Source organism: Filobasidium floriforme (genome assembly GCF_021052385.1).
Source record: "Filobasidium floriforme strain CBS 6241 chromosome Unknown HD553scaffold_19, whole genome shotgun sequence".
NCBI classification, from domain to species: domain Eukaryota; kingdom Fungi; phylum Basidiomycota; class Tremellomycetes; order Filobasidiales; family Filobasidiaceae; genus Filobasidium; species Filobasidium floriforme.
In genome coordinates, this window is record NW_025763640.1 from 311,346 (window position 1) to 324,180 (window position 12,835).

At 53.4% G+C, this 12,835-nt stretch overlaps 3 protein-coding genes across 3 annotated transcripts; 2 read left to right on the forward strand and 1 right to left on the reverse strand.

The window, feature by feature from the left end:
* Positions 1–471: 471 nt before the first annotated feature.
* HD553DRAFT_275432 (uncharacterized protein) lies at positions 472–2,740 on the forward strand (the record flags this gene model as incomplete). Its single annotated transcript, XM_046177903.1, has 2 exons — positions 472–526; positions 600–2,740. 2 exons carry the CDS (start codon positions 472–474, stop codon positions 2,738–2,740), a joined length of 2,196 nt encoding a protein of 731 aa, XP_046034507.1.
* Positions 2,741–3,777: 1,037 nt separating this feature from the next.
* On the forward strand, positions 3,778–7,587 carry HD553DRAFT_316003 (Six-hairpin glycosidase-like protein). The gene is made up of 20 exons (XM_046180559.1): positions 3,778–4,049; positions 4,129–4,155; positions 4,230–4,309; positions 4,393–4,529; positions 4,605–5,143; positions 5,221–5,244; positions 5,314–5,751; positions 5,814–5,863; positions 5,948–5,954; positions 6,023–6,102; positions 6,163–6,202; positions 6,267–6,277; positions 6,338–6,457; positions 6,522–6,778; positions 6,849–6,926; positions 6,990–6,996; positions 7,057–7,109; positions 7,173–7,207; positions 7,289–7,298; positions 7,366–7,587. Exons 1-20 carry the CDS (start codon positions 3,954–3,956, stop codon positions 7,410–7,412), a joined length of 2,136 nt encoding a protein of 711 aa, XP_046034508.1. The 5' UTR covers positions 3,778–3,953; the 3' UTR covers positions 7,413–7,587.
* A 60-nt stretch (positions 7,588–7,647) lies between these two features.
* HD553DRAFT_359598 (uncharacterized protein) lies at positions 7,648–9,234 on the reverse strand (the record flags this gene model as incomplete). Its single annotated transcript, XM_046183937.1, has 3 exons — positions 7,648–7,917; positions 7,984–8,054; positions 8,136–9,234. The coding sequence occupies 3 exons, from the start codon at positions 9,232–9,234 to the stop codon at positions 7,648–7,650; spliced, it is 1,440 nt and encodes a 479-aa protein (XP_046034509.1).
* Positions 9,235–12,835: the final 3,601 nt, after the last annotated feature.

Below are 12,835 nucleotides of genomic sequence, written 5' to 3' on the forward strand. Positions count from 1 at the left end.
ATTTTCACAGCGTACACTCGGTTCCGGTTTCCTCTCTCATCTCTCGACATTCTACCTCCCCCACTTTCATAAGCCAACACCAACAGCAATAATATGATCGCGGTGACCATTCCGACGCTCGGATCGAGCCAACCTAGTACGACCATCCACCTTCCCTTCGACCCCATCCTCCTCGGCTTCCTCATCCCGCTCACCTTGATCGGACTCCTCGCTCATTCCTGGCACCGTCATGAACGACGGAGACAGTCTTCCATGTCGCTGCGGTACGACGACGCTCAGGATATCAAGGGCGACAAGCACGCAAAGACGTTAAGCGAGCTGCGGTCGAACCCTGCTGCCAAGGACGTCATTGAGAGCAACCAAGCGGCGGCTTCGGAGCAGCGACAAAAGGCGGAAGAGAAGGAGTATCTGGGCGTCTTTCCTGATCTTGCTACAAGTGCCGAGAGGGCGACGGTGCAGGAGAGGGAGAGGATGGCGATGGACAAGGAATTGTATTGGAAGTTGCAAAACTTGGAGGATCATCCTGGTGAGTTTATCCACATTACAACCTTCGCTTAGACGTTGCGTTTGCTCACGTCATCACCTTCACCGACGATCAGACGCGATCCCCGAAGCCCGAACCCGGTTGATGGATCTCTTGGACCAGACGATATCGGAAGCCACCACTCGACCGAAAGGTACCATCGTCGACATGCCCACCTACGACCGCCAGAACCTGAGAGACTTCTTGTCGACCGCCCACAAATCTTCGGCATCGCGATATGAAGCCTACATCAAGCGGAGAAAGGCTGGCGGACCGAGAGAAATGTTCCCGACTCGCGAATACGCGCAAGAATGGGTCAAGCTCGCCGCGGTCGTCAAGTACGTCGATGGAGGTTGGTTGGGTGGAGTCCTGGATATCGGGTCGGGCAAGAACAAGGGATTGGGAGGGCAAGGTGGGGGAAAGTTGGAGAGGATGGTGGGCAAGATGGCTTGGCAGGTCATCTCGGAGGAATTCGGAGATGGGGATCTCGAAAAGAATCACGTCTACGTCTACGAGCAGTTGTTGGACCAGCTGCATCTCGGAGGCAAGACCGAGGACGGGCATACTCGACCGGGATACATGAGGGACTTTGACGGTCTCGCCAAGGACCAAGGTGTACCCCGATGCTGGACCGCCGCGATCGCTCAACAATGCATCGGACTGCTAGCCTCCACCCGAGATTTCTTCCCGGAAGCCATCGGTTTCAACATGGCCTACGAGTCTCTACCCTATCACCTCTTGGTCACTACAAGAGAACTGAGAGAGCTCAAGATCAACGACTATTACTTTGCCTTGCACGTCTCCATCGACAATGCCGATAGCGGGCATGCCGCACTCGCCCGGTTGGCCGTCGAGCGTTACCTAGAAGGTGTCCGAGAGAGGGACGGAGAGGCTGCCATGCAGTACATGTGGAAACGAGTTCAAGCGGGTTATACCCTCGCCGAGGGACTCCCTACTACCCCCTCTGGTCCAGTCAACTTTGAACAGGTCAAGCGGGAGGAAGACGGATCTACCCGCTGGAGGGCTGTTACAAGTTCCAAGGTCGTCCCAGCTCCCACCCCGATCGAGGACAAGGTCGCTGCGCTCATGATCCGAAAATCAGAAGCCGCCGCCAAGATGCACTGTCCTTCCCGTATGACCATCAAGGGGCAGACCATCGAACAGTGGTTGGAACCCAGCACGCTCACTTCGGAAAAGGCTCTCATGTTCATTCGAGCTCTGGGCGAGAAGAAACCTTGGGTCAAAGCTGGGGATGCTGCAGGGAGCAAACTGATCAAGGAGCTCGAATGGGGTGGTCGGATGTTCGGAGCGTTTTCGAGGGCAGAGACCGAGTTAATGCGAGAATGGGTCAGGAAGATGGCAGATGAGGAGGAAGAGGTCGTGACAGCCGGTGCTTACCGCGACTTTGTCGGAGAGTACAAGAGTCAGGCCGGCGCTCAGGCCGATTCGGCTTCAGTCTTTGGCAAGAGTCTCGATGAGCTGGTGTCGACAGATCTTTCCGTCAACCCAGCCGATATCGTCCGAGGTTGGAACGTCAAGGACATTGCCGGTGACGACCTCGAGACCCTCTTTACTCGACCCATACCTGCTACAACCACATCACCCCGCATGGACAACCTCCTCCCGCTCTGGTTCCTCTCGACCTCGCTTCTCGAACACTTCCCCCTTTCGCCTACCAAGTTTGCCACACCGCTCGGGATGACAGTCTTACGCCTGCTCCGCTCGCAGCTCGGTTTCGGCGCGCTGCATCACCAGCAAGACATTTGCGCTGGGATCGACGACGTCAAGTCGGAGCACGAACAGGGGGACATGGTTGGGCTGTGGGAACTTGGAGAGAAGCTGCATCTCGCCCGAGGTGAAGGGTCGCGGCCGATGGGGGACATTACCGATTTGAGAGTGCAGACCGAGCCGGCTTTGGAGGCTTTCTGCGCGGAGTTGATGGAATTGAGGACAAGACCTTATGCCAACGAGTCGGTCTTGCTCGGTCTCACGCTCGGCTTTGCGAGAGCCTTGCACGGAACCGGGTCGATGTCGAGTTTGTTGCAACACGAGGACGACCGCGCGACGTTGAACAGGATCGTCGAGGAAGAGCAGGAAGCCATCTTGGATCACGTACGGCGGAGAAGAAGAGAATCGATCAGAGACGACGACTCTTGGATCATCGGCTTTGGGAAAGGTTATGAGAGGGCTGTCAGGGCTGTACAGGATCACGCTTGAGTTTGGGTCTGAAAGCGGGACGACAAAGGGTCGCAATCCCATCAAAGCAAGAAAAGGTCATCGAGAAGTGGATAATAACAAACATCCTCACAAAAGCCCTGCAAAAAGGTAGTATCCGTTTCGGAAGACCACCTCATGTACATTAAACAGTCACGCATGACTCGTCTGTACCTCCCGCCTGTACTGCATATGCATATCTCGCCATCATCTCATCGTGTTCGTTCGAAATCGCCTCACCCCGCCATCGTCGAGTTGAGAGAAACCTAGAAAGTTGCGCAGCTAAAAGCGGCAGCCTGCGCGATATCGACTTTTTCCAGCGACCGAGGTGACCAGCCCAGGTTAATGTACCTAGCTTTCTGTCATCCCCCAACGCTATCAGCCAGCTACCCGCTCAGTGACATCACCTCTGAATATCATTTGCAGCTTGGCAACATGCCGAGGCTCTACCTACCCGACTTCGAGCTCATGTTCAACTTGTGCGCCATCGTTCGCTCGCTCATGGGCACCGGATCGGAGTGGGAGTGTTTCCATCCTGCCTTCAAGTATAACCCAACTTGTATGAGTACACCTCCTGAACATCTAACTCGCACGTTCTGGGGTTCAAACAGTCACGTGAGGCGTATATCTTTGAGACGAAAATGTCGTCATCGCTGAAATCGCTTCCGGAACAAAGTGACGAATCATCTCTCCGACCCGTGATCGATGTTTGTTGCGAAGGGGGAGAGGGGGGGAAGATGTCACAACGTCAGGCAAACCACTACTATCGAGTACTATTGCAGCCACGCCCCCGACCTTCTAGCTACTGCTACCGCAGCGTCTCGTTTGGATCTCGATCGATCGCCAAATCTGCGTGATGTCGACGTTGTTCCTCGTGTCCGAGGTCGGTTACCGAGCCAGGTGACTGCCCTCGAGCGAGCGAGGGGCACGGAAGCAATTCCCTCCGAGGGAAGGTGAGGGGGAGGGCATCGAGTGGAGACACCGAGCTGGGGGAGTGCTAATTGCTAATTGCTAACCCTAGCGTACGTCGTCTCTCTAGATCTCTCTCTAGGATCTCTCTCTCTTTAGCTTCTTCATTCTCGACTCGGATTTCTACTTCTGCAAACCAAGCTCACAGTCAATCTCGTGCTTTCATACCACTCATCACACCTCGACACGATTCCCCGTGGAACCTAGCATCGACAAGCGCTCAACTAGATAATTATACTCATCCGCCATGTTGACCGATTTCCATGGAGCTAGCTCTGGCGAGAACATTACTCGCCAACAGGATGAGCAGGAGCCTCAGCAGCCTTATATCCGTGGTATCCAGGTGAGCCGGCGGGTGGCCTTGCCGCAGATGACTAGGTGAAGAAGAGGCTCAATGCAGATGCCGCGTTGAATTACGACAGGACCATGCCTTGATCGGTAACCTCAAGGTGAGTTAAGGCAGTATGATCAGAAACTCGAACATTACGACTAATACGGTATCTGTTCTGTTTTCTCGGTCTAGACCGCCGCGCTCATCTCGCTCGACGGAAGCGTCGAGCAGTGGTGTGTGCCTTACTTTGACTCCCCCTCGATCTTTGCAAGGTGAGCCTAGACTGTTTTCTGCCCGAACTCGTCCTTCTCCAAGGGCGTACGTTTGGGTTAACCGAGCATGTTTTGCCCCTCAGGATCGTGGACGCCAATAAGGGAGGTCACTGGTCTATCTCTCCTCGATGGAAGTTTAGGACCAAGCAGCAGTACATGCCCCAGTCCAACGTGTTGGCCACAAAGTTCCTCAACGATGACGGTATTGGGATGGTCACTGGTAAGCCCGCTGCACGATATACTCTTAGCCTTCAAACTGATCATGAACCTTTACTCCGCGGTTCCCTCTCCCTAGATTACCTCATTCCTAGAGAAGCTTGCGAGACCGCGGGTCACTCGGCTCATCTGACCTGGATGATCCGTAAAGTCCACGTTATCCGTGGCAAAGTTCCCTTCCGCATGGAATGTGCCCCGGCTTTCAACTATTGTCGTGATAAGCACGAGACTGTGTTCGAAGAGGACTCGACGGTCGCCTCGGAAGCCCGAAACCACACCGAAAAGGTCTCGTTCAAGTCCAAGGACTTGACTATGGATCTCCGTTATTTCGTGGAATCCGACGACAAAGAGGTGCCTCTTCCCAAAATCAAGCTCGAAAAGGCCAACCTCGACCGAGGACTCTTAGGGGAATCGATCGTCAGCGAGTTTGATTTGGAAGAGGGACAGACGATCACCTTTTTGATGCGGGAAGAGAGCAAGCGCGAGTACGCGAACAAGGAGCATCAGAAGGTTGCCAACCCGAGCGAGGAGAGGGCGGCCGAGTTGGGCATCAGTTTGAAGGCACTCGTCAAGGGGGCTTCCTTGTTGCGCCCCGAGGATGATCCGATCATCACCAAGGTGGGTCCTGCAGGCAAAGTCGGCTTAGGTACATGTAAGCATACCGGCTGATTCGAACTTGCCGATCATCTTTGTAGGAACTCTTGGACAACCTCGAACGCGTTAGTCGTCCTGCCATACATGCTCTTCTCCGCTGTGTCTTCCCTATCTGATCCACGTACAATCCACAGCAAACCTTGAGGTTCTGGCAAAAGTGGATTGGCAAGAGCAAGTACAAGGGTCGATGGAGAGAAGACGTCCACCGTTCGGCCTTGACCCTGAAGATGCTCACCTTCGAGGAGACCGGAGCTGTCGTAGCGGCGCCCACTTTCAGTCTGCCCGAAGCTGTCGGAGGACCTAGGAACTGGGACTACCGGTACACCTGGATCAGAGACACCTCTTTCGTGCTCTACGCGTTGATCCGTCTCGGATTTACTGAAGAAGCCAACGCATTCATGGACTTTATCTTGTGCCGACTGAAAGAACGAAACTCCGATGGATCGCTACAAATCGTGTACACGATCCATGGTGGCAAGGACCTCGACGAGGAAGAACTGACCCATCTCGCCGGTCACAAGGGATCCACACCCGTCCGAATCGGAAACGGTGCTGTAGATCACTTGCAATTGGTCAGTTTGGTATCGCTCGGTCTGCCAGGTAGACAAAGTCTGACTTACCTTTTCGTACACAGGACATCTACGGAGAATTGATGGACGCCATCTACCTGGCACAGAAAAACCGGTAAATACCGAGCTTCTGTCCGCCGCCATTGAGGTCAAATTTGCTAATGCTATGATACGCCATTCCGGTCCTTTCTAAACGTAGACCGCTCGTCAGTGCCAAGACTCGGATCCATGCCGATATACAATAGCTGATGGCGCATTTCTCTGGTTTGAGTAGAGCTGGGAAGGCTGGGTTGCTGTCCGACAGGTCATCGACCATGTCTGTACTCAGGTCGGAGAGAAAGACCTCAGCATCTGGCAAGTCTGCTATCCTTGATGCCTCTTGACGACCCGCTAACAACAATAGCGGCTCTGTAGGGAAGTACGAGGCGAGAAGAAGAATTTCCTGTACAGCAAGGTCAGTATCGCGTTTGCCGATTCCCATGGCTGCACACCGGCTGATAAGCATTCGCTCCATGTAGGTTATGATGTGGTGAGTATGTCCGTGCAACACCACCAGTGCCGTGATTTGACGTTTTGACTTGATATGAAGGGTCGCGATCGACCGCGGCCTTCGATTGGCGGAGAAACGAAACCTTCCCTGTCCCAACCGTGTGAGGTGGTTTGAAGCCCGAGACAACCTCTATGAAGAGGTTCAGACCAAAGGATGGAAGTAAGTTCAGGGGGTCCGTGCATGCCATCTATCCACAAGCTGAATGTAAAGCTTGCGTTGTCAGTGCCGAGAAGAAGTATTACGGACAGAGCTACGAAGACCTCGACATCATGGATTCGGCCGTCCTGATCATGCCTCTCGTCTTCTTTACGAGCGCCGCTGACGAGCGATTCAAGTCTACTCTCGATGCCATCCTGAGGACACCGGAGAAGGGAGGTCTTACCGCCAACAACACCGTCTTCCGTTATGACACGGAAAAGGCCGACGACGGTATTGGCGGAGAGGAGGGGGCGTTCTCCATGTGCACGCTCTGGGCTATCGGTTAGTACTCCCGCTGAGGTTCAACATTCAACATCTGACGGCTCACGCTACTTGCTGAACGCTCTATCAGAGGCCTTGAGTCGAGTGGGATCTTTCGGAAACAAGGCCTACCTGCAAAAGGCCGTGGAGATGTTCGAGGATTTCCTAGGTAAGCATGTTCGTGGGTCGGATCTCGATGTGACATCTGCTAACGATTTTGCAACTTTTCTAGGTTACGGGTGAGATAGCATTCTCATGAACTTGGGTAACATCGTGCTGACGTTGCATCGATCCTGTAGCAACCACGTCGGCCTTTTCAGCGAGGAGATCAGCCGAGGAGGGGAAGGTTTGGGTAAGTCAAGCGTGCTTGCCGCATCGTAGATCCGCTCGACTGATTACATATTGCTATTCCCAGGTAACACACCTCAGGCGTTCAGCCACGTCCAGCTCGTTAGTCTTTCCATATGCAATGCTACCGACGGAACCAGCACGCTGACAACCTGCCATCACTTCACTTCGCAATCTCTACAGATTTCATGCGGTAAGTTCAGCTCCATGACTTAGACAGTCATATGCATAGCTCCTGAACGTAACAACGTGTCTTGCAGCTTACAACCTCGATCGATGCCTCGAGGGCAAGTGGTCGGGTTCTTAAACTCCCGCATAATTGCGTTTTGTATCCCAAAGACCTTCCAACAAAAATCTGTATCATGCATGCTACCAGAGCATTGCGTAATTCGTATTCATTGGCACTAAAGATACACTGTACTCGAGGATATCGCCGCAGCTCCCTCACGACTCGTATTATTATTATTGATACAATCTTCGGGCAAAATCGAAAAACCTTGATTGAGAAATCGAAAAGGGCGCTCACGTGTAGCGGATAATCACTAATTCAACCCGGAAGAAGACATCCCGAAGTGGTAGATGGGGTGCGGCTGGTAGTATGGAACGGCAGCAGCATTTCCCAGGGCCGCGCTGTCGAAAGCGATGTCGTCTGGCTCTTGCTTGGCGCGACGCTTGGATCGATCTTGATTGGGAGACCGGAACTGAGGAGGGGAGGAATACTCGTCGCTGGCATTACCCTCGTATTCGTCGCCGGAAAAGTAGCCCATGCCAGTCTCACGAGACCTCGACTGGTCGGGGTGTTGATCGTGCGTCTGCAAGGCGAGACATCTCGTTAGTCCGCCGTTCTTCGATGTGATATTGCGGAACTCTCAACTCACCCGCACGTGACGTCGCATATTGGAGAGAACCGAGAATCTCTTGCCGCATGAGAGGATCGGACATTGGAACGCTGAAGAAGGTAATGAATTCGTTCGCGAACCGTCAGCATTGCCAAACGCCACTACCATCTCGGTCGCGGAGACAGACTCACGTTTCGCGCCAGTGTGAACGGCTTGATGAGTCTGCAGTGCAGAGGGCCTCGCAAACACCTTGTGGCAAGTCGGGCATCGGTGTTCCTTGCTGGGTCTCGCGGTCGACGAACGTTTCATGATCGGCCTCCCGAGCGGGTCAAAGGAATTCTCGTATTGCGCCATGAAAATGTCGCTGCTTGTCGGCCAATGACGGCGAGACGGGCCATCATCGGTGGGAGGAGAGCTTGCGGGGAGACCTTGTCCGTCGCTATTCACCATGTTCGTCGGGGCCGGAAGGATAAAGTGGGGCTGAGAGATCGATCCAGGAAGCTGTCGAGGAGGGAGAAACTTGAACTTGTCCCCCATCGGAGCCGAACTCGGAGTCGTCATCAGATGAGCTGGACGTCGGCTCGTTGGCGTGGGTGTGGCGTAGACATGCGCGGTCATCATCTGCTGCTGGGGCTGCTGGTGATAAGAGGGCGGATCGAGATGCCAAGAGGGAGGCGAATCGTAGCTGTTCTTAATATGAAAACCCATTGTAGGGTATGACATGACCTGTCGACCTGTCGAAGGCGTCATGGCCGTCGTATAGGCCGCGCTCGAGGCAGAGGATAACGGCGGCGGGTTACGCGCTTCCCAAGATTGGCTGGAATGAGGAGGCGCACGAGACGGAATCGGCACGGGCGTCGACGGCATCATATTCGGATGAGTGTCGGGAGGTTGGTACGACCCTGGACGGTCGTTCATCGTGATCGCCATGCCAATAAAGCCGGCTGATGGCGCATCGAAGCTACCCATCTTGGAGTCCATCGAATCGCTCTGTTGGTGGCCACGAGTCGCGGAGGTCTGATACCTCGTCGGCCCGAGCGAATTGGTTCCCCAGATAGATTGCTGCTCCCTCTGGTGAGAGGATCGGGGAGCTGGAGAGCTGGAGAACCCATCGAAGTCGCCACCGGGGATGATATGCTCGCCCGGATCTTGCCTAAAGGCGTTCCCAAAGGACCGTCCCAAAGAAGACGAGTAGGATGTCGAGTTCGATTGGAAACCTGCTACTTGAGGCGAGTCTCGAGGCTGGGGCACTTTGAAGGTGAAATGAGTCGGAAGAGGTGGCGAAGACATCGTGCCTGCAAGCTCGCCAGCGTCAGCCGATGTCAGCAATCGGGCAGTACAGCACAATGACATACTTTGTTTGCAAGATGATGAACGGGACCGGTGAAGAAATGTCGATGTACGTTCGCTTAGAAAAGATCGACGACTCTGATCAGGACAAGATTTGAAGGACACAAGAGGATCAGCCTGAGTAAACAAAAGATCTCCACGTCAGAACCAAAACGCAGTTTCCTATATACACCTCGTGGGCGCTTTGAGGCGATTATGGAACGTCAGGCTCGGAAGGATGTTTGATGCCTTCATGCCAGTATGAAAGGACTTTGTCGGTCCTTTCCCTTTCTAGTATATATGCCTGAAGAGGCATGAAAGGACGGTTGTCTGCACAGCTTTTCGCTGAAGAGATTTTGCGGCGGCTCCCACACATGCGTGCTACGGCTTATCAAGACTCGAGCGGTTGTCGACCGTAGGCTCCCGTCGATACGAAGAGAATGATCGGAAACACGGGGCGAAAGGCAGGGGTCGAATTGAAGTACGGCAGCGATGTAGCTCACCTTGATACGAAAGAGATCTGCCTTGCGCCGGGATCTAGTAATGTGATGGTCTATTGCAAGGCGATGACGATCAGTTCCGCGATTTCAAGTCACCTTATCAGGCAGTACTCACTTTTAAAGAGGTTTCGGTCGTAGAGGAGAACCGCTTAGGCACAAGGAGTAGCAGGTGATCAAGTGTGGCTAGATGAGACTACATGATCATGTAGCGGTGGCGGAAGGCGATGTAGGAAGAGAAGAAGCGGAGACAGGGCCTTCAGTATGGAGCATCTGCTCTCACAACTCTTCGCCACTCACCGAGAAGCCCTGTCCAGAAGTATGAAAAGTCGAATGTCGATGAACCTTTGGCGTTTGGTGTGGATGATCGCGTCGCTTGCTCGGAATGTGAAGAAGGAATGTCTCTCGTCACCAGGTGATACGCGATACGGTAGGTCGCGATCTTCTTCCTTTGACACGGGAACAACGGATCTAGATCTGATCGCGTTTGAGAGGTGGCGAGATCGGTTGTACGATGTTCTGGTGATGAGAGTAGATGTTGATGTCGTCGATGGGATGAACGGGATGGATGGGTGATGTGCGTTTCGACTTTCGAAGAAGGTCGATCGACTCGCGTGAAGTAGACAAAGGTGACGACGGGAGGAGATTCTCGGAAGGAGGGGCGACGATGATGATGGTTGGTTGATATATCTCTTCTCTTCGTCCAAAGGTACACTCAGCCGAACGTGTGTACGTTTGACCCGATGACCCGATAGAGATGATTCGACTTTTTCGATCAATCGAGGACAGGACGGCCAGCGGTTCCCGACAAGATCGAATGATATCCACCTCGAGTGTGTCTGATCGATCGTCCTTTGGATCTGCAAGCGATAAAGGTCCAGGTTCGAGTGCCGGGCCGAGAAACGAGGGGAAGGAAGCGGGCGAGAGATGTCGAAGGAAGGGATCGTCCGTTGATATCGATGATCCAAAGGGAGGCCAAAGTATCAAAGGAAGGGGAAAGGGGATCGAACTTGATCAGCTTCGAGTGCGCATGACTATATACAACATGTGGGAGTCTTTGACCAACGGGAAAATACCTCTGTCCTCTTGTTCTTTGCTACTTGTAGGTGCAGTTTCAACTGTCGTCTTTGTCCACTTCAGGCAAACTGAGCAAGTCGCACAACGGCGAAGTCCGAGGACAATAAGGTGGCGTCGACAAAGGAACTGTCGATATCGACTTGAAAAGATCCAAAGGACCCAGATATCCCTCGCTTAGACGAGTTCGACCAAGTTACCTTTGTATATTCCGGACATTCCATACCTCTCGGTCATCCCCGAATCCTCTCTCTCTCTCTCTCTCTTTCAGCCGCGGGTACCAGCCCGCAAAGCTGGTCTCGTGGGTCAGCAGCTCAGCAGATCAGGTAGATCCATTTTGATGAGAGCCCCGGCAGGAGTACGAGAGAGTAGATAAGCCGAAACGCGCGATCAAGGGGTCTACCCGAAACTGCACGACCCATCATCATCAATTCGGCTCGGCCTTCTCGCATCGTCATCATCTTTCACGGAATCACGGCCGAACTCCGGGATTGGAAGATCAGGGAAGGCCGAGAATCATAGGCCTGATGGGCGCGAGAGCGATGGAATACTGAAGCACGCGACGGTTCTGGGGTGGATCTTTTCTGTTGCTAGATCTGATCTCACGTTGAAACACCAGCTAGCCGAGGATAGGGGCCCGGCATTCTTCATGTCTTCACACGGTCTTGTCGTTACGAACGTTCTCAGCTTTATGCGAACCTTGTCCATCTCATGCTCATGATCGACATTACGATGAAGAGGACGACCAGGATTGTGGGGACATATGATCATCAATCCTTGCTCTGCTCTGACGTAGCGAAATCCACCTGGAAGCCTAAAATCCAAGGATGACGCGCGTGGCACGCCGACAGAGTTTGATGAGCCGTCTGCCACGGATTTTCGCTCGGAGCCTCAGCCAGCAGCATCGCCGAACCCCTATCCACACGGTTCCGGCCGACAGAAGGAAAAACTCACGTTTCCACCCGATCAACTTCCATAACACTACCCGAGACTTTTCTCTTTTCTTCTCGTCGACCATGATGAAACTCGGATCAGACTGCGGAAGCTGATTATCTGACGCGAGAGATTGTTCTCACGGATCCGGCTTTTGGCCGTCCCACGTGATCTGGACGATCATATTGGGTTGGGTTGTTCGGGCCGATCTTCATGACCAAGAGTCTAGATCGGTGACATCGTCTCAATCGCCAGGACAGGGATGAGGTCGGGGTGCGCTTACCAACCAACCTCTCTCGTATCGTGGCGTGAATCTTGAACCGGCGCTTTCGGCCTCTTGGCGCTTTGCTTCGCGGTGTTTGAGACGATGACATCTGAGGCGCCTGGCAATCAATCACGAGTGTCAAGTGGATTCAGGAGGTAGCTGGCCAGACTGTTCGCCAGCGTGTCAAGAGACGAGAGAGGTTCGGATTGTGTAGCTGTGCGCATGCTACTGCTTATGCACCTACTGTACTGATTCGTGTATTCAAGAAGCCCCCCTACTAACTTTCTTCAACTCGAATACTTCAGCTTGCAAGAGCGAACGGTAGGATGGGTGATTCTCAGTCAGTGTTTGAGAACGTTGACCTTCTTGTGTTGCAATGGAAGCTTGTCTTTCGATCTTCAGAGCCGATTTGCAGCGTTGGGTGAATCAGCGGAGCTGAGAAGGGTTGTCCGACGAGTCACGAAAGATAACCGACCGTCTTGGAAGGGATGAGGCTGTTCAGTAGGGAGGTTGGAGTCCTTGATTCTTGATCCTCGGCCAATTCCCTCATCATGATATGCGGTATATTCTTGCGTGTCTCCCGCCCATCCTTGTCCCTAAATGGCGCTGTCCTGAGATTGACAGGGAGACGACGAAACGACGAAACCGGATCAATACACGTTGCATCATGCTGAATGCTGACATCCCCGACTCTCACACAAGTCCTTATCCATATACTTGCACGAGGCCTTTCTTGAGCTTCGACCTGCTTCAACACCCCCTGAAACTCGCAAAACGACATAATTCATCATGT

Bases quoted from the DNA above. Each gene is read 5' to 3' on its own strand.
- HD553DRAFT_316003 (XM_046180559.1), top strand. From the start codon at position 3,954: ATGTTGACCGATTTCCATGGAGCTAGCTCTGGCGAGAACATTACTCGC. The intron at 4,310-4,392 runs GTGAGCCTAGAC...TTTGCCCCTCAG, and splicing joins TCCCCCTCGATCTTTGCAAG to GATCGTGGACGCCAATAAGG. The intron at 4,530-4,604 runs GTAAGCCCGCTG...CCCTCTCCCTAG, and splicing joins CGGTATTGGGATGGTCACTG to ATTACCTCATTCCTAGAGAA.